Raw genomic sequence first — 21,747 nt, 5'->3', positions numbered from 1 at the left:
GATTCCAGGACAGGTAAGTGTCCTAACATAAAAAGTCAGCAGCTACAATAAAACAATGTCATGGGTGGGGGGGGGGGGGGGTGGACCTCTTCTTTAAGCCAATGGCCACTACTCCGTACTTATACCTTTCTGATGCTTTTTATCTAGTTGACTATTATACTTCCAGCTTTTTGAGATGGGAATAGGGGACACCTATTAGCAAAAGTATGTCAGTATAGGACATACCCCCTGCCAAGGAGAATTGAACAAAAAAAAATGATCAGTTAAACCCACAAGTGGTTTTTTTGCCACTATTCATTTATACTGGCTTTTGAAATTACAAATGCAGCAAATTGGATGAAAGGTTTAGCACTGGGAAACACTTTTTGTAAGATAAATAGTGCATTTTTCTATACAACTATATAGATCAGACCAAAACGAGGGACAAATGAGGAGGAAAAGGGGACAGAGGGACTTTGTTCCAAATCAGGCACAGTCCCTCCAAATTAGAGAAAGTGGCGATGAACTATCCTACCCGCCTCAAAAAACTCCACTCCTTTCAGTACTTCTGCTGTGAATTTGAGGATGAATTTCTTTACAGTGACTGCAGCTACAGAGGTTAGTAGACGTGTATTTTAAAGTGTGTTTACTGCTTGTTAAAAATATGTATATACAGGTACTCCTCACACAACGACCAAGTTCCATTCCAACGACCAGTTCATTTAACAAATTGGTAGTTAAACGAGGAGTCACGTAATCAATATTTTAAGCATTCTTAACTACTGTACTGTATTGTGAAAAAAAGGCCTAAGCAAAAAACTCCAGCTCATTAACATTGTTTTAATTTGCATAGGTACAGAAACACAAACAAAAATGTTGTATTGTACTGTACAATACAATGATGTATAGCGTGTTGTTCGGGTGGGGAGAGCGTGTTATAAGTCTGAGTGTCCCTTAACCGCTTGCCGACTGCCCACAGTCGATTGACAGCAGCAGAATGGCACCACTGCGCTAATCGCCATAGCTGTACGCCAGGTGCTTTAAGAGTATAGGGGGCGCACGTGCGACGCGTCCCTAAGGAGCCAATGCACCCGCGATCGCTCCTGACAAAGCGAGAATGGAGATTTGTGTGTGTAAACACACAAATCCACATTCTATCGGGGGTGAGGAGACAGATCGTGTGTTCCTTCCTAGTATATAGGAACTGCGATCGGTCTCCTCCCCAAGTCAGTCCCATCCCCCCACAGTTAGAACACACACTGAGGGAACACATTTAACCCCTTGACCGACCCCTAGTGTTAACCCCTTTTCTGAAAGTGACATTTACACAGTAATCAGTGCTTTTTTATAGCACCGAAAGCTGTATAAATATCAATGGTCACAAAAATGTCTCAAAAGTGTCCAATCTGTCCACCGCAATGTCACAGTACAGATACAAATCACAAATCGCTGACATTACCAGTAAAAAAAAAAAAAAAAAAAAAATTCCACAAATCTATCACCTATTTTGTAGAGGGAATAACTTTTGTGCAAACCAATAAATATCCGCTTATGCGATTTTTTTTTACCAAAAATATGTAGACGAATATAGATCCGGCTAAATTAATGAAGACTTTTTAATTTATTTATTTTTTAATTGTGATATTTATTATAGCAAAAAGTAAAAACAAACTTGTTTTTTCAAAATTGTTGCTCTTCTTTTGTTTATAGCGTAAAAAGTGAAAACCGCAGAAGTGATCAAATACCACCAAAAGAAAGCTCTATTTGTGGGAAACAAAGAACGTATATTTTGTTTGGGTACAATGTCGCACGACCGTGAAAAAGTGCCGTATCTCAAAAAATGGCTTGGTCAGGAAGGGGCTAAATCCTTGTGGGGCTGAAGTTGTTTAAACAGGTAAGGCATTAAACGAGGAGTATCTGTATACATATATATATATATATATATATATATATATATATATATATATATATATATATATATATATATATATAGATATATATATATATATATATATATATATATATATATATATATATATATATATATATATATATATATATATATAGATATAGATATAGATATACATATATATATATATATATATATATATATATATATATATATACATAGCCTGGCCAGAGGTTTACCTAAATTGTTTTTTTTTATTTATGTATTAAAATTAGGTTAAGAAAAGTGACTGTTCATTTTTCACTTTGGAGGAGCTATCTTTATTCACTCCTAGCTTTTCTTTTTTTTTTTTAAATATAACATTTATTCAATGCATCTAAAATAAGACATGGGAGAAAAAAAAACTCTGACAATTAATCTAATTTTGAGTTTACAGGGCATATCGAGCAGCACTTAATCTGGATCACAGAGATATGATAAGGACAGCAGACAGCATGATATAGATATATTTTGTTTCCAGATCTTTGTTGTGTGTATCCCCTGATGGCATTATTCAAACTGCTCTGATACGCACATGACTGAATGGGGGCAAGTCTCTGGTGATTCCCCGACATAGAGAAATAATACAATGTTTATCTAGTACTATAAGGGTGTTATTAACCATCCTGACCCCACAAGTGACTTCCAGTTATGTTTACGGCTCTAATATAGAACAATGGAGTATACGGGCTACTGACTCTGCAAAAAGAATACAGAATGATGGGATGGAAGCTTTTGCTTGCTTTCCAAGAAGAAGAATAATGCCGTGTACAAACAATCGGAAATCTCACCAGCAAAAGTCCAATGAGAGCTTTTGGTTGGAAAATGCGACCGTGTGTATGCTCTATCGGACTTTTGCTGGCCAAATTCCCGCCAGCAAAAGCTTGAGAGCAGGTTCTCAATTTTTCGGAAAAAGTTTTCAACTGAAATTACGATTATCTGTAGCAATTTTGATGCTCAAAATTCCTACGCATGCTCGGAAACAATTTGACCTATGCTTGGAAGCATTGAACTTCATTTCGGCTCGTCATAGTGTTGTACGTCACCGCGTTCTTGACGGTCGAATGTTCTTGACGGTCGAATCAGCAAATTTTTGTGTGACCGTGTATATGCAAGTCAAGCTTGAGCAGAATTCTGTCGGAAAAACCATCCAAGATTTTTCCGACGGAAAATCCGCTCGTGTGTACAGAGCATACCAAGGCTAGTAGTGGTAGCATTTTTATGACTGGACTATAGAAGAAGTTCATTCATAAATATATACTTTATAGTGCAAGTCTCATTAAAAGCAACACTGTCAATGCCAACAATAATCGTAACCCCCCATTAAGTATGCAAAATAAGAGATTTTATACTTGCCTCTTCTGCAGCCAATGGGAGTAGATTTACTAAAGGCATATAGACTGTGTACTTTGCAAAGTGCAGTTGTACTCTATGAGGCTCCGTTCATATTGTGTTTTTTCAGGTGTTTTTGCAGCTTTTTTGCAGAGTTTTTTGCAGCTTTTTTGTACAGGCGTTTTGAGGTTGACAAGTCACCAATAAAAAGCAGTGAAACGCCTGTAATCTGCCAAAAAAAAAGCTCATGTACTTTTTTGAACAACGGGTGTTTTGTTTCAGGTGACAGAATGCTTAGACATGAACAGGGGCCTTTGAAATTAATGGGATTTGTCTTGTTGGGCGGTTTTAGTAGACATGTGCACTGCTAAAAAAAATTCTCATTCTTGCTTTAGTTTCATTCGCTTTTTTTTTCCATTTTTCGGGTCATTCATTATAATTTGAAAATTCGTCAATTGGAAAATCCAAAAATAAGAAAGAAAACTAACTATTAAATTATAGGTATTGTAATTTCCTTTCAAATTTGGCTGTTAGTGACCATAACGAATATGAATTTAACCGAAGTTACAATTATCGGAAATGAGAAATGCCGCATCTAAACAAATGGAACATAAAAAATGTATAATAAATAATAACAATAATTAGAAGTTTTTATTATTATTATTACTATTATTATTATTGTTATGTATTATTCATTTGTTACGTTCCATTCATTTAGATACAGCATTCGTTATTTAGGATAATTCGGAACTTCAGATAAATTTGCATTTGCTACGTTCACTAATTTCTAATGATTTAGAAAATTCATCAATTGGAAAATCCCAAAAAAAGAAAGAAAACAAACTATTAAGTTATAGGTATCGGAATTTCCTTTTAAATTTGGCCTTTAGTGACCATAACAAATTCAAATTTATCTGAAGTTATGAATTATCCGAAATAACGAATGCCGCATCCAAACAAATGGAACAGAACAAATTAGTAATAAATAATAATAATATTAATAATAATAATAATATTAATAATAATAATAAAAATAATAATATTAATAATAATAATAATAATAATAATAATAATAATAATAATACGTTTTCATTATTATTATTGTTATTTATTATTATTCATTTGTTATGTTCCATTCATTTAGATACAGCATTCGTTATTTCGGATAATTTAGAACTTTGGATAAATCTGTATTTGTTATGTTCACTAAAAGCCAAATTTGAAAGGAAATTCCGATACCTATAATTTAATAGTTAGCAATACTTGTTATTATATTTTCAAAAATTTCGGGTTTTCTGATTTTTAAATTTCAAATTTCCACATTTCAGAATTTTCGAATATTCAAATTTATGAATATTTGGAAAAATTTGCTAAACGGGTTTTCGAATGTGTTGAAATTTGTTAAAAAAACGAATTAGTAACGAACCAAACTGCACATGTCTAGTTTTTAGAGCTGAGGCTTAGTGCAGAAAATCACCCAAAAATGCAGGGATGAGAATGGAGCCTAAGTGCTCCAGAGCTTAGTAAATGAGGTCATTCTTCACTTTGCAAAGAATACCCAATCACATGCAAGGGAAATAAAACAAACAGTGTTTTGCTTGCACACGATTGGATAATGATAGTCAGCAGAGCTTTCCCTCATTTACTAAGCTCTGCAGCATCTGCACTTTGCAAAGTGCACAGTCTGTTTGCTTTTAGTAAATCAACCCCAATGCCTCCTACCTTCGCTCCTTTGAAATGCTATAACCTCCATCAGACTCTGTGGTATTTGAGACTTCTGGTAGTGCCCCCCACCATATGCTGTAGTTGAATCCTCCAACCCCTGAGCCATTATAGTACACATAAATAATGTATGGGACAGTAGAAGGGCAGAAGAAACCACAGAGCACAGCAGGGGACACATGTATTCTACACTCCCAGGAAGGAGTGTGACCAAAGCTGTAGTGCTTTACTACTTGCCACCTGACCACAGTACTTTTGTTGCAGATGGGGGGCAAGCTCCAGGCTAGGCAACGTAAATGTCCATCGCTGCCTGTTTATTGGTTCTCAGGCGAGCATGTGCATGCCCCCTGTGGACCCGTGCTATTATAGGACACAGCACGATTTTGTCAGCAGGTTACAGCCAATGATTATGGCTGTACACCTGCTGATCATTTGCGGCCAGTCACGGCACAGAAATCTGTGCTTACAGACACCAAGAACTCTGTACATAGACAGTGATCTGGCTGTTTCTTCTCCCTGAAATCAACTCTAAGTTCAGGGAGAAAATGCAGCCAGGTCTGTGAGTAAAAGCAGTGCATATTATACTTGTTAGGCACACAGTTAAACCCTTGATTGCCCCTTGATGTGAAAGTGTTTGTTACCTCAACACTACATATTCCTGATCTGTGCCTACTGGGCTATGTATTTTTATGAGGAAGTATCCTGTTCTCGTTGTATTGCTTCATTTGTGTGAAATCCCTGACACTCCTGCTAGGCCCCCTGCTTTCCTATGAAAAACTGACCACACTAAGCAGGAGAAAACCCCTTGGACAGTAATCGAGTTATGCTGGGAACTCAAACTCTCCTTCAATAATCAGACTTATCCTGACACATCCTCCCTATACAGCTTCACTGGGAAGCTCAGTGTGCTGCTGCTGCTTCTCCTCCTCCTCCACCCAGCTCTTATGCAGCTGAGAACAGAGGGAATGTGATCACTTGTAAAAAGGGAAAAAAGGTATTTATAATGTATTTTTATATCTATACAATTGCATTTCCTTCTTATTTCAAATGGCTTGTTTTACAAGGTGATTGTTTTTAACCACGTTAACCCATTCATCCTTAATCCCTGTCCATCTGCAGTCTTCTTTTCTCACTCTCACAGGCTTTGGGGAGGAAGCAGAAGCCATTGGCTTCCTCTACTGTCAGTCCAATTCATTGACAAAGAAGCTTGTAGGTAGGAGGGGACTCTGGCTTTGTATTTTGAAGCAGGCAGTGTGGCTCAGGACTGAGCATGCACAAGTGCTCCCATAGCAAGTGGCTTGCTATGGAAGCACTCTCAGAATAGCAGGAGTCAGGAGTGCTGGTGGTGGACCCAAGAAGAGAAGGTTCAGGGCAGATCTGTGCAATTTCATTGCACATAGCGGGTAGGAATAGCATGTTTTTTTATTAAAATCTTTAAAATCACATTACTATCATCCATCTTTGATTGGTTTACAAACAAAATGGAAGCATTAATATAAGCAAACTTTTTTTACTTTTACAAAGCCATTTTTTCAACTGCCCACCAAGGTGAGGGGTTCCTTACCCCACTGGCCATAAATGTAAAAGGCCCTTCTCTGCTAACCACTAATGTAAGCGGATCCTTCCCCACTGACCATCAATATACTAGGGAGCATTTCTTCAATTACCACCAATGTAAGGGTTGTGTAAGGAGAAATGCAATGTTCTCCCTTGTTATGGTTTTTGTTAATATATCTATGTTGTATGACTTACTGCTTGTGCTTATCATAAATGGGTACACCCCCAACAGGTTTTGTCAGAAAACCTTTACTTTTCTTTCAGAATCAACATTTTCTATGGGACACTATACTACAAAATATTCCCACAAATGTGGGCCATTGATTGCAACCAATTTTTGTTCATTTTAACGTACAAAAAAAGTATTTTTCCTAACAAATGCATTCAAGACCATTTTGCAAAATTGAATACACCCCAAAGAAAGTTTTAGGAAAAAAGCTACATTTTAGACAACACGATTCTAATTTGCAAGAATTCAACTACAGGTGATTTTAATTGTTCATTAAACAGGTGTCCAGCAGACAGGTGATTATAAAAGGGTGTTACATAACAATGAAAATCCCTTTCCATTTCATGCTGTCAGCAATAGCACCACATGGAAGAGAAATGTCACATGGCCTGAGGAAGAAAATCATTTCTTAACACAAGAAAGGTGAAGGCTACAAGAAGATCAGCAAAGCCGTACTTATCAATCAGAATACTGTAGCAAAAGTGATACAAAAATTTAACAAAGATGGAACTGCAACCACATCACAGAGACATCCGCCAGGCCAACCATGGAAGTTAACACCCCAACAGGAGTGTCTTTTGATGAGAAGGCTCGAAGAAAATGGCCATGCAAGTTGACTGCAGTTAGCTAAAGAAGTAGCAAGCCAAACTGGGGTGATTGTTTCCTGTGACACAATACAGCGTACACTACAGAGGAATGGGATGCATGAGTGTTGTCCACGAAGGAAGCCTCTAATTCACAAAAAGTCCACCAGGGCCCATGCTGAAAAAGAAGAAGACTACTGGGATTCTATACTCTGGAGTGATGAGACCAAGATAAATGTTTTCGGAACTGATGGCTTCAAAACTGTATGGTGTCGCAAAGGTGAGGAGTACAAGAAAAATACATGGTGCCTACATTAAAACATGATGGTTGTTGATGTACTGCTCTATATTGAAAGAGAAGATGCTACCATAATTCTGTGCCCTTGGTTGTTGTGTACTTTTCCAACATGACAATGATCTAAAATACACACCCAAGGCCACTGTTGCATTTCTGAAGAAGAGCAGGGTGAAAGTGATTCAGTGAACAAGTATGTCTCCCGATCTAAACCCAATCGAACACCTATGGGAAATTCTGAAGAGACAAGTTGAGCATCACTCTCCACCCAGCTCTAAAAGTGGTAGTTTTTGAAGAATGGAAAATGATAGATGTTGCAATATGTCGTCAACATGTTCATTCCATGCCTAGAAGACTTGGTGATGTCCTTACAAATCATGGTGGTCATACAATGTACTAGATGTAGTTGTTTTTGTTGTGGGGTGTATTTATTTTTGCATCAACTAATTCTAGTAAAAAAAAAATATATTTTGTAAACTAAGTTATAATATTAACCTTACTTTCATGTAATGAGCTAAACAAATATTCTTTAAAACTTGGTAAATTGTTCTTGTGTTCATTGAGATATTGATTAAAATCTTACTTTATATATATATATATATATATATATATATATATATATATATATATATATATATATATATCTGGGGTTAGGATGTAACCTACAAGTCTAATTGTTTGTAGTTGAGTTCATTTTTCATAGAGGATAATGAGCCAATCTCTCTTCTGTTGGTGACAAAATAAGTGGGAACTTGAGTAAAATGCTACTAAAATTGCTTGTCACTTCTCTCTTCATCTAAATTCTACATCATCAAAGTTTTAATCTCCTAACTTAAATTTTACATAAAGAATAATGAAGAACTTGTACGAGCTAAAAGGTCATGGAAAGTCAATGGTTTAAAGCAGGGGTAGGCAACCTCGATCCTCCAGGCTGTGGTGAAACTAAAGGTCCCATGAGATATTGCAAGACCCTGATAATCACAGGCATGACTCCTAGAGGCAGAGGCATGATGGGATTTGTAGTTTCAACGCAGCTGGAGTGCCAAGGTTGCCTACCCCTGGTTTAAAGTGATACTAAGGGTAATTATTTTTATCAAAAAAAACATAAACTTGTCTTACTTATCTGCTCTGTGTAATGCTTTTGCACAGAGCAGTCCCAAACCTTCTCTTCTTGGGTCCCCAACTGGCTCTCCTGGCTGCTCCCCCCTGCTGAGTGTCCCTATAGCAAGTCGCTTGCTATGGGGGAACTTGTGCGTGCTCGCTTCTGAGCCCCATTCTGTGTACCCATTCAAACACAGAACAAGGCTTAGCCCCACCCCCTGTTCCTTTCCTCGCTGGCTGTGATTGAGAGCACCAGGAGCCAATGGCTACTACTGCTTTATCTGAGAGAGCCTGGAGAGCAGCTGCTCTTGTGCATATTGCTTGAGCAAGATCGGGTTCAGGTAAGTTTTGGGGGGAGCTGCACACATTCAATTTTTTTCTACCTTTATGCATAGAATGCATTAGGGTAAAACCCTTTAGCCTTTAGAACCACTTTAAAAGGAAAAGAACCTGTCCTGAGAAATGTCACAAATCCTTTACTACATGGTACTAAAACAGGGAGCATGCAAAATCTGGTGCACATGTGTGTATGTACATTTACATACAAACATGTGGGTGTTTGTTAGCCATTTTCTGAGAGAACCCAGCCTTCTCTCCTCCAATGATCAGACTTCTGCTGACATCCCCCCTTCCCCCGTCTCACACACAGCTATTCACTGGGAAGACCAGTATGCTGCTGTTTCTCCTCCCTGAGCTCCTTCTGCAGCTGAGAACAGAGTGATCAATAAAAATGGGTTGTTTTACAAAGTGAGGGTTTTAATATGCTCTTACATATGCTCTACTAAAGCTCGTTTGGCTGTACCCCTCCTGTGGATTACAGTAGTACAGTTTGTTCTGCACACCTGTGACCTGTTTTCAGCAGACAGCGGACAGCAGACTGCAGAGCCGTTCCAGGCTTGGGAAAGATCATAACCCATATGATCGGAATCCGCCCACATGAAAGGAACCGGCACCCGGCTCAGCCTTTTCGGTGAGCCTCTAAGAGCCTGAGCTGTCTGCTCCCCCCCTTCACAGCTCAGCGCTCCAGTGAGTGTGTGTGTATGTGTGTGTGTGTGTGTGTGTGAGGGGGGGGGTGGCAGCGCAGACAGCAGGGACTGACAGAGAACTGAGCGATCATTGATGTTTGAATGCTCAGTTCTCAGTCTTGGAGCTGGTGGGGGACAGATGCAGCATTGGACTGATGTTGCATTCACCTAGGTACGTATGATTCTTAAAAGGGGAAAGAAATCCCATACTTCTCTTTTAAACCTGCATAGGCAGTTTTTTTTACCTACAGGTGCCCCTTTCCTGCATAGACAGTATTTTGGTAAAGATGAACTATCCCTTTAAGCAGTTAAAGCGGTGCTTTGTGTCTACTGTACAGTAACTTTTTGGGGGAATTGTCCTTTAAGAACTCTGCATTTATGTTGAAAAAATTCACCGTATTGAGCCACCTTCCGAGACAGGAACAGTAACTGAATTAAAACCTACTCTGGCCATTTGTGAAAAGCTTGAGTTATTTACTCTATTTTAAGTATCACTAAAGAGGAAATACATCTCAATTATATTTCAACTTTATGGGAGCATTACCAGCTGTTCCAGTTACAGCCAAGCAATTGTCAGGTAAAATTTATGCTTGTTTACTTGGTATTTTTCTTTTGAGATCTGCAAATGTAGCACTCTGTATGCACGTGCCCGGGGGTGCCCAGGTGTTGTTCGTTCCAGATGGTAGTCCAACGTGAACCATGGCACAGCAATGCAGATTGTTTAATGCGTGTGGTGAAACAATGAAACAGAGCAGCTCCTGGGCAACGTGACATTTCACAGAAACTTGTTTCCATTGAAGTCGGCCCGGCCACATAGGGATATCTCAGCGGCAGAAGCATTTCAGCCATAACCGGGGAGAACATATGGATTGTGTGACTGGCTATAAGCCTGTATTACTATTTCCACCCAACAGTTACAAATAAGAATTTGTGTTTAAAGCTAAACATCAGGCAAACAGCTAAATATACGGATGAAGAATTCATTTATAACCATACTTGTTCTGTATATGTATATATCAGTTTTCTGATTCTACAGGCCAGTTCTCTGTATACCATATCTGATAACAGACCCTTTAAACTTCATTCACATGGGTGTACTTAAAGTGTAACTAAAGACAAAATTATTTTCTGCAGTACAATTCCAATACAATTCTATACAGAAGGAATAGGAAGGTCCTGCTCATGGCGCTTACAATCTAAAGGGAGGAGTAGGTGGTACAAAAGGTAATTGCTGTGGGGATGATCTGATGGAGGTGGCTCAGGTACAGTTTTTAGGTGGAGGTGGGGTAGGTTTCCCTGAATAAATGAGTTTTCAGGGATGGCCTAAAGGCAGACAGGGTAGGGGCTGACCAGACATACTGGGGCAGGGGGTTCCAGAGGATGGGAGAGGCTCTGGAGACGTCCTGGAGGTGAGCATAAGAGGAGATGACAAGGGAGCTAGAGCACAGGAGGTCTTGAGAGGACAATTTGGATGATATCTGCAGATGTGGTTGGTGATGTAGCTGGGGCAATGTTGTGGTCAGTCTTGGATGTTGTGGTTGGTATTTAGAATTGTATACTCATCAGTATAGTCAGTATACCGAAGCCAGTGAATGGATTAGCAGAGATGAGCAACAGTCACGGATCACTTAGTAAGGTGTATTAGTCTAGCAGCAGCATTCAGGATAGACTGAAAGGGGACAGCCTGTGAAAAGGTAGGCCAGTGAGGAGAGAGTTGCAGTAGTCAAGGTGGGAAATAACGAAGGAGTAAATAAGTTGTAAATAATTTGGATTAGTGGCAAGAATGGGAATTGCCATTATAACGGAGGATTTTAATTATACAGACATAGAGTGGGTGGAAGGAACCATGCATTCATCTAAGGCCAGTTCCTAAATGTCTTGCAGGACAATTTCATGGATCAGATGGTAAATGCACCAACTAGAAACAAAGCATTACTAGACCTAGTGATTACCAACAATTCAGACCTGATCACAGATGTGCAAATACGGGGAAATTTAGGAAACAGTGACCACAGGTCAATTCGTTTTAGTATAAATCACACAAATAGGAAACATCAGGGGAATACAAAGACACTAGACAAATAAGGGCATTAGCTAGTGCATCCCAATACATTTAAGGGCTAATAAAAGTCTTGAGTGGCTTAACTTCATTGTAAAAATGCATATAAAAGCAAAGGAGAAGGCCTACAAAAAATACAAGGCTGAGAGATCATCATCAGCATTTCAACTTTACAAAGAATGCAACAAGAAATATAAGGGCGCAATCAGAGCGGCTAAGATAGAACATGAAAGGCACATAGTGGAGAAGAGTAAAAAAAAAAAAAAATCCCAAGAAATTCTTTAAGTACATAAATAGTAAGAAAGGGAGATCAGATCATATTGGAATCAGGTTACTAAGGATGGAGAAATGGCGAAGGTATTGAATGTATTCTTCTCGTCAGTCTTCACAAGGGAATCGGGGGGGCTTCAGTAACCAAAACTGCAATGTTTATCATCATGACACATCACAGGAAGCACCCTCATGGCTAACAGAGGACAGAATTAGAAATAGACTTGAAAAACGTAACATTAATAAGTCACCATGATCAGATGGCTTGCACCAAGGGGCCTAAAGGAACTCAGTCAAGTAATTGCCGGACCATACTGACTGGAATGGTACCAGCTAATTGGAGAAAATCCCATTTAGCACCAATATTTAAAAAAGGGCCAAGATACATCCCAGGGAATTACTGACCAGTTAGCCTAACATCAAACGTATGCAAGCTCTTGGAGGGGATGATAAGGGAGTATATACAAGATTTTAGTAATGACAACGGTATCATTAGCAGTAATCAGCATGGATTCATGAAGAATCGTTCTTGCCAAACCAATCTACTAATCTTCTATGATGAGGCAAGCTGCCATCTAGATAAAGGAAGGCCTGCAGACCAGTGTATCTGGATTTTGCAAAAGCATTTGATACAGTTCCCTATAAACTTTTACTGCACAAAGAAAGGTCCGTTGGCATGTACCATAGGGTGATTACATGGACTGAAAACTGGCTACATGGCCAAGTTCAGTGGGTAGTGATAAATGGGGAGTACTCGGAATGGTCCGTGGGTTCTGTCCTGGGACCAATCCTATTTAATTTATTCATAAATGATCTGGAGGATGGGATAAACAGCTCAATCTCTGTATTTGCGGATGATACTAAGCTAAGCAGGGCAATAACTTATCCGCAGGATGTGGAAAATTTGCAAGAAGATCTGAACAAATGAGAAAAAGCGCCCAGAGGCGATTCAGTTCGTATAGGTAGCGCTATATAAGTCATTCATTCATTCATTCATTCAATGGGGTGGGCAACTACATGGCAAATGAGGTTTAATGTTAGAAAAAATTTTAATAATGCATTTGGGTGGCAAAAATATGAATGCAATCTACTCACTAGGGGGAGAACCTCTGGAGGAATCTAGAATGGAAAAGGACCTGGGAGTCCTAGAAGATGACAGTCTCAGCAAGCAAAGCCAACAGAATATTGGAATGCATTAAAAAGGGGATTAACTCCAGAGATAAAATGATAATTCTCCCATTCTACAAGAATCTGGTCCGGCCACACCTGGAGTATGCTGTCCAGTTCTGGTCACCAGTCCTCAGGAAGGATATACTGGAACTGGAGAGAGTCCAGAGAAGGGCAACAAAACTAATAAATGGACTGGAGTTATGAGGAAAGGTTACGAGTACTGAACTTGTTCTCTCTGGAGAGGAGACACTTGAGAGGGGATATGATTTTAATGCACAAATACCGTGCTGGTAAACCCACAATAAGGATAAAGCTTTTCTGCGAAAGGGAATTTAATAAGACGTGACCATTCACTAAAATTAGAAGAAAAGTGATTTAACCTTAAACTGCGTAGAGGGATTTTTACTGTAAGAGCGGTTAGGATGTGGAATTCTCTTCCACAGGCAGTGGTTTCAGCAGGGAGCATCGATAATTAAAAAACAACTATTAGATGGGCACCTGAATGACCACAACATACAGGGATATACAATGTAATACTGACATAAAATCACACACATATGTTGGACTTGATGGACTTGTGTCTTTTTTCAACCCTCGCCTACTGCGTAACTATGTTCTGTGGTGTCATTAGGAAGGGTCACATTTTGGAAATGTTGCGGAGGTTAAGGAGGCAAGATGTAGCCAGTGATTGGATGTGGGGGCTGTAGGAGAGGTTAGAGTCTAGTATTACACCCAGCACCTTGGTGTGAGTGTGGGGACCAAAAGGTGTAGTCACGGGAAGGGGATCATGGAGGAGGAAATATTACAAGCTCAGTTTCTGAAAGATTGCATTTGAGGAAGTGACGTGACATTCATACTGATATGTCACTCAGTAAGTTTGTGATATGTGAGGAGATTGGGGGGGGGGGGGGTGAGTTGAGGAGTGGAAAGATAGATCTGGGTGTCGGTAATATAGAGCTGGTATTGGAAGCCATGGGAGGTTATCAACTGGCCCAGGGAAGAGGTATAGAGAGAGAATAGGAGGAGTCCAAAGACGGAGTCTTGACATACCCCAACATAAAGAGGCAGAGGATCGGAGGAGATGGTGTTGTATGTGACATTGAAAGTGTGCTGAGATAGGTAGAAGGAGAACCAGGAAAGAGCAGAATTACAAATGCCAAGGGAGTGAAGTTTGTTAAGGAGGGGTGGGTGGTCAACTGTGTTGAAGGCAGCAGAAATGTCTGAGTATGGAGTATACATAGTTACATAGTTAGTCAGGTTGAAAAAAGACATTAGTCCATCCAGTTAACCAATTAAAAAACAAACAAACACAAATAGAAAACATCCCTGCCTGTGCCCTACAGCTATTATCCAGTCCGACCAGATTGCTGAAGCTCTCCCTGCACATTTTCACCAGCCACATTTACAGTATATGTGAGAGAAACAGTGTTGTTTTTAACTTGCTTTATTCCTTTGCATTTCCATGAGGGATTCCCAGAATCTTTAACAAGGAGCTGCCTTTCACATCATCTTTCCATTTGATTACTCCCCACCATTTGGACTTTTTTCGTGTTCACTATTTATTCCATTGTAGTACTGAGCGCTGATTGTACTTGTTTATACAAGTCTAAAATTGAATTAACACCTACAGTATACAGACTTTCTTACACCAATGAGATTTTCAAACTAGAACAGGGTGGTTCCACATTGTTTTCACTCTCATCCTGTTCTTGGACAATCAACATCTATACATTCGATGGGGGTTGGATTAAGCTGTGAATAGAAATGTTTGGTATCTTCCAGACACTCACTGGAACTGAAGAAGTGACTTGGATAAGCCAAGAAACATCTTCAACATTACAGAACACGTCCTGTTGAAAGTGATTAAAGTGGTTGTTAGCCCACTATAATCTATTCATGCCATCCCCTCTGTTATATACCAATGTGTCCCAGTGTCTGATCTATATAAAAAAATGCTGAATATACCTTATATCAGAGCGCCTCCTAAGGCTCATGTGACTCTTCTGCTCTCTCCTCTCCCGGGCTGACAGCTATAGCGGGAGGGGCTGAGAACTCCCACTGACGTCAGCCGGGAAGGAGGGGAGGAGAGAGAAGACAGAGCTGAGGAGTCATGTGAGCACCTGGAGACACTCTGATATGAGGTATAATCAGCATTTTGTTTAAATAGATCAGATACTGGGACACATATTGTTATATATATGGGGGATGGCATTAATAGATTATAGATTGTAAAGCAGCAGGAGGGGAAGGGGCAGGCACTGTCACGAGCAGACAGGCAGGGAGGTAGGGAGGAGAGGTGGACAGAAAAGAGTAGAGCAGGGCTGCGGATGACAGAGGAACGCAAACTGACCACGTTGTCACGGCTCAACAGCCATGAGAAACTGTGGTCAGTTTATAAGGTGGAGGGCAGAACCAGGCAGGATCAGGCAGGATCAGGCAGGTATTTTAGGTTATACAAGGGGTCAAATTTTTTTAAGGGTAACAAACACTTTAACTACTACTAGCTACAACATGACCTATATAAATGAGAACATGCCTAAAATTGACCCGAGGCTTTCAGGAAAGTCACATTAGGAGGGAAAAAATTCAAATTTATAACTATTGAACTTTTGGTATTGTCTACTATTACATTTTGGCCTGGGCACTGGCCTGCTTTTGTCTCATGGTAAATACATCCTCAGACATGCTCTCACCTGTATTTTTACATGCAAATTTAGTCTTGGCATCACATTTCCGAAGAGTTCCATTGCAGCCTTTCTCATCGCTGCCATCCTCGCAATCCTTCTCCCCATCGCATAGCCATAGTTCTGGGATACAATTGCCATCTGGCTGACATTGAAACTGTTTGCCTTCACAAGATCCCAAAGCTGGCATTGCTGAAAAAGAAAACATTACACTTAGATCAACACTGAGCACAGATGTGTATCACGGAAATAGAACAAGTCGTCTTTACAGGCTTCAAGCCTATAGCAACCAATCACAAAATCAGCTTTTTATATTAGGTCTAATTAGAGGTCTAATTAGAGTTTTATACTAAATAAATACAGTATGTTTAGTACATGTGTGCGTCATTTTCCCTGAGGATTCATTTTTAGTAGTGCAATTATTCCCATAAAAATCCTTAGCACAGATTCATTAAGGGCTCATTCAGATGGCTGGTGAAAGTATTTAATTTAATTTCATTAGGGTCACATGTAGAATGTCGCACTAATGCCCAACTACAGTAATCGGCAACACAGGCATGTTTGCAGCATGCTATAATCCACATGCTGTTGTGATAAACTGTGTTAATAAAAAAAAAAAATGACATCTGTTTTTTTTTTGTTTGTTTTTTTGTGTGTTAAGATGCTCTGCTAGCCCATTCATTTTGATACAAGGTGCCTTAACCATTTGCCTACTGGACACTTTCATCCTCTTTCTGTCCAGGCCAATTTTCAGCTTTCAGCGATGTCGCACGTTGAATAAAAATTGTGCGGCTGAGCAACATTTTACCTAAACAAAGTGTTTATTGTTTTTTTTTTTGACACAGATAGAGCTTTCTTTTGGTCGTATTTAATCACCACTGGGTTTTTTGCTAAACAAATGAAAAGCGATTGAACATTTTGGAAAAAAAAAGTTTTTCTTAGTGTCTGTTATAACATTTTGCTATTTTTTCTTTCTCACTCATATATATATAAATTTAGTCTTGGGGGGGGGAGGTGGAGCTGCACCCAGGAAGGTAAAAAAAACTTCTGCCTTTAGAACCACTTTAATATATATTAAAGTGGTTCTAAGGGCAGAAGTTTTTTTTTACCTTCCTGGGTGCAGCTCCACCTCCCCCCTTATACTTACCTGAGCCCTATCTTGATACAGCAATTTGCATGAGAGCAGCGGTTCTTCCGGTTCTCTCTCTTCTCAGTGGCTCACACAGCAGCACAGCAGCAGGAGCCATTGGCTCTTGCTGCTGACATTCATAGCCAGGGAGCCAATGAGGGGAGAGCAGGGCTGAGCCGTGCTCTGTGTGTGAATGGACAATAGCGTGTGGCTCAGAAGCGATCCTGCCCAAGTGGCCCCATAGCAAAAGGCTTGCAATTGGGAGCACTCGACAAAGGGGGAGGGGCCAGGACCAGCAGGGGCATTAAAAAACAAGAGGATCAGGGCTACTCTGTACAAAACCATTGCACAGAACAGGTAAGTTTAACATGTTTACGATTTTTAAAAGTAAAAAAAAAAATAACCTTTAGAATCACTTACCCTGAACACCCAATCTCCCAACTCCGGAATTGTTAAAAAAAAAGTAAAACTGATTGCCTAGAATTTGTTAAAATAAAAAAAAAAAACAGCCCTTTGTGTAATTACTTATCCTATCTTAAGTGCTGTACCCTGCCATGACTCACTGCTCTGTGATCCACCGCCAGTCCCAATCTGAGTGGAATGTCAGCCAGCAACATCCCAATTCCTATGAACCCAGGGCATCAAGGAGTTGCCACCTAGGGGCACTTCCTTAAGCCAACTTGGGTTCATAGGAGCATGCCATGGAGAACTGTAATAACATGGAGCTGTTCTCTAAAGCATTCAAGACCTGGTCACTAACCAAGGAAGAAGAGGACCTGTGATGTCACACCACTGGACCAAAAACCCTTTAACAAAGACATCTGTACAAATATATAATAAAAAATAAAGGCCATAGGTGGGATGTCTTTGGTGGTCTGATTCTGGTGTCAGGCTTTATAAACAATTAAAGCTTTGGTCTTAATTCCGTAATTTGGAAATAACTCAACAATACTGCAAAAATTCATCTAACATGCTTGAAAGGAATGTATCAATATGACCGAAAAAATCCGAAATACATCTTTGTAAGTCACAAGAAATGTTCTTGTTACATATCTAACATCACACGTATGACTGAGCCATGGAACAAGGCTGAATTTAATTGCATCCTAAAAGCTTTGAAGGCTTCTTATGATGTTGTTGTTGAAATGGAGAGGTTGTTTACCATGATTTAGACTATAAAGCCGACTTTCACACCACATCAAAGTCTCCTGTTTTGATGAAAGGCGACAAAGTACCCCCATGACCAACTTTTACGAAGAAAAAAACACTATTTACATTATTCCGAACTTCTAAGTGTGGCATATCAGCTAATATTTGTGCCCTAAAATGTCGTTACTAGAAGCAAACTGCTGGAAGAGGCTGCGAGCAAAGCTCGTTAATTGGCAATTAATTTGGTTTATGCAAATTCCCAAAAGTTTAGAGACTGTTAAAAGGGACATTTACAAGGGACAATACTCTTTTATTCTAAAGATAATGATGAAATTAAAAAGGGGAACGAGGCAATGGAAAGAAAGGCCACGGGCCAAGCTGAAAGTCGCATGTATTCATTAAAATAAGAAACAACTCTTTCTTTTTTCTCCTCTGTGTCTTTTTACAGATAAAAAAAAACAAGGGAAATATGCACACACTAGAAGAGATAAAGGAAACAAAATAAGATGATGTGTTTCAGTTTTTTTTAAGAGACATCTGCTGCAAAACAGAGGGTGAAGGTTGGAGTCTGGGTCATGCTCCGTAACTCATTATCACAGCAGGATACATGAGTAATCAAGCAACTGCTCTGGCAAAATACAAAATATTGTGTTGATGTTGAAGCCTTTAGTAAAGCTTTTGCACATGCATCCACCTTATTCAAAGGACCAATAGCACATTATATTAACTAAAGCGTATGTAAAGCCAACCATTTTTTTTGGATAAAATATAGACTTCTTAGATCCACGGTCAGGTTTTTAACGCTTCAAAAGATTAAATAGATTGTGCCAGATTAGAAGTTCTAGTCCAGCCTGATTTTATTTGTTAAAACATATTGCAGCCAACATGTTACCGGGCTTCAGGACTCCCTTCATCAAGGCTTAAACAAATATAGTGTACATCAAGCATCAGAAACTTATACACATCACGTATTATATTCAAAAAGGTTTACAAATACTTAAACTGTATATACAACTACTTATTTACAATGACTACATAAAAATAGATATTTAAAACAGTGAAAATTGTCTATGTTATACTTGATTTATTATCTGCTGAAAAAATATACACATTGAGCTTCTGTTATATAAGAATTGAGTTAACAAGTATAGAAAATAGCTTAGTCTAGGTGAAAATATCCATCACTCAAGCATCTTTTCATATAAAAGAACCTTCATGTGATCATCATATGATGAAATTATGAAATCATTGAGGTCACCTCCATGACTCGTGGGTGGGGTGCAACATATCAAGAACGTGGCCTGGATGGAGTTAGGCTGAGGTTGTTATAACCTATTACGCCTCGTACACACAACCAAACTTTCCGGCAGAAAAGGTCTGACAGAATCATTTCATCGGATATTCCGATCGTGTGTGGGCCTCATCTGACTTTTTTTTTCAAAAATTCTGACGGACCTAGAAATGGAACATGTTTTAAATCTTTCCGACGGAATCAATTCCTATCGGGAAAACCGTGTGTCTGTATGCTATTTCGATAGACCAAAAACGACGCAAGGGCAGCTATTGGCTACTGGCTATTTAACTTCCTTTTTCTAGCCCTGTCGTACGTGTTGTATGTCACTGTATTCTAAACGAAGTGTGGTGAACAACTTTGGTGTGATCATGTGTAGGCAAGTCCGTTTCATCGGAACTCCGTCAGAAAGACCGTCAGAGTTTATTCTGATGGAAAAAACGGTCGTGACATTGCACGTTGAGCTTGTATGAAAACACACACACACATAGAATCCAGGGACATGTAGTTCTTGCCTAGGTGAAAAAAGTTTGAGAGACACTGGTTTAGCCTAAATCAAGGATTCTTACATACATTATATTGTCAAAAGTATTGTGACGCCTGCCTTTACACACACAATAACTTTGATGGCATCCCAGTCTTAGTCCGTAGGATTTGATATTGCATTGGCCCACCCTTTGCAGCTATAACAGTTTCAACTCTTCTGGGAAGGCTGTCCACAAGGTTTAGGAGTGTGTCTATGTGAATGTTTGATCATTCTTCCAGAAGCGCATTTGTGAGGTCAGGCACTGATGGTGGATAAGAAGGCCTGGCTTGCAGTCTTCGCTCTAGTTCTTTACAACCGTGTTCTATTGGGTTGAGATCAGGATTCTGTGCATGCCAGTCATGTTCCTCTACCCCAAACTCACTCATCCATGTCTTTATGGACCTTGTTTTGTGCACTGGCCCAAATCATTTAATGGAGGGGGGATTATGGTGTGGGGTTGTTTTTCAGCTTGGCCTCTTAGTTCCCTCTCAATGAAGGGAACTCTTAAGGCGTCAGCATACCAAGGCATATTAGACAATTTCATGCTCCCAATTTTGTGGGAACAGTTTGGGGATGGCCCCTTCCTGTTCAAATATGACTGCGTACCAGTGCACAAAGCAAGTTCCATAAAGACATGGATGAGTGAGTTTGGGGTGGGGGAACTTGGCTGCCCTGTACAGAATCATGACCTCAACCCGATAGAACACCTTTGGGATCAATCAGAGTTGAGACTGTGAGCCAGTCCTTGTCCAACATCAGTGCCTAACCTCACAAATGCGCTTCTGGAAGAATGGTCAAACATTCCCATAGAAACACTCCTAAGCCTTGTGAACAGCCTTCCCAGAAGAGTTGAAGTTGAAACTCAATATTGAACTCAATATTGAACCCTACGGACTAAGACTGGGATACCAATAAAGTTCATGTGTGTGTAAAGGCAGACATCCCAATACTTTTGACAATATCATGTATGTTCATAAAAGGAGTAAGCTGACACTTCCCTATTGGGGAGATCAACCCTCCATGTTTTTGATCACTGTTTCTGGTATAGAAAGTAATAGAACATACAAAAAAAAAAAATATTACCTATCAAACAAGACGTTAGGGAAAATCTTCCACACACATGCACATGTGTATGAGGGCACATGAGAATGGGGAGTGTGTGGCAAAACTTGTGATTTGTGTGCTTCCCCCAAGCATCCCACCCACCAATGTGCCTCCTCTCCCCAAGCATCCCGCCCACCAATGTGCCTCCTCCCCCAAGCATCCTGCCCACCAATGTGCCTCCTCCCTCCAAGCATCCTGCCCATCAATGTGCCTCCTCCACCCAAGCATCCTGCCCACCAATGTGCCTCCTCCCCCCAAGCATCCCACCCACCAATGTGCCTCCTCTCCCCAAGCAACCCGCCCACCAATGTGCCTCCTCCCCCCAAGCATCCCACCCACCAATGTGCCTCCTCTCCCCAAGCAACCCGCCCACTAATGTGCCTCCTCCCCCCAAGCATCCCGCCCACCAATGTGCCACTTCGCCCCAAGCATCCTGCCCACCAATGTGCCTCCCCCCCAAGTATCCTGCCAACAAATGTGCCTCCTCCCCCCAAGAATCCCTACTGTAGTATTGCCATCCACCGCCCCTAGCACCCAACTGTACTGCTGGTTTCCTCGATCTTGGGTGTTCCCCTGTACTGCTCATCTCTAAA

General features: G+C 40.0%; 1 protein-coding gene across 1 annotated transcript in view; it reads right to left on the bottom strand.

Moving 5' to 3' along the window:
- LRP1B (LDL receptor related protein 1B) overlaps window positions 1-21,747 on the bottom strand; it is a 2,110,020-nt gene that overhangs the window by 862,825 nt on the left and 1,225,448 nt on the right. The window contains exon 21 of the mRNA XM_077447755.1: window positions 15,965-16,147. Within this exon, the coding sequence (XP_077303881.1) occupies window positions 15,965-16,147 (183 nt within the window). The remainder of the gene's footprint in view (window positions 1-15,964; window positions 16,148-21,747) is intronic.

The sequence above is a fragment of the Lithobates pipiens genome, unplaced genomic scaffold (genome assembly GCF_037356315.1).
Source record: "Lithobates pipiens isolate NorthernLeopardFrog02 unplaced genomic scaffold, aLitPip1_a1.2 Scaffold_22, whole genome shotgun sequence".
Lineage (NCBI taxonomy): Eukaryota > Metazoa > Chordata > Amphibia > Anura > Ranidae > Lithobates > Lithobates pipiens.
The sequence above is the reverse complement of the archived record's forward strand: the minus strand, read 5'-3'. Positions and strand labels throughout refer to the sequence as shown.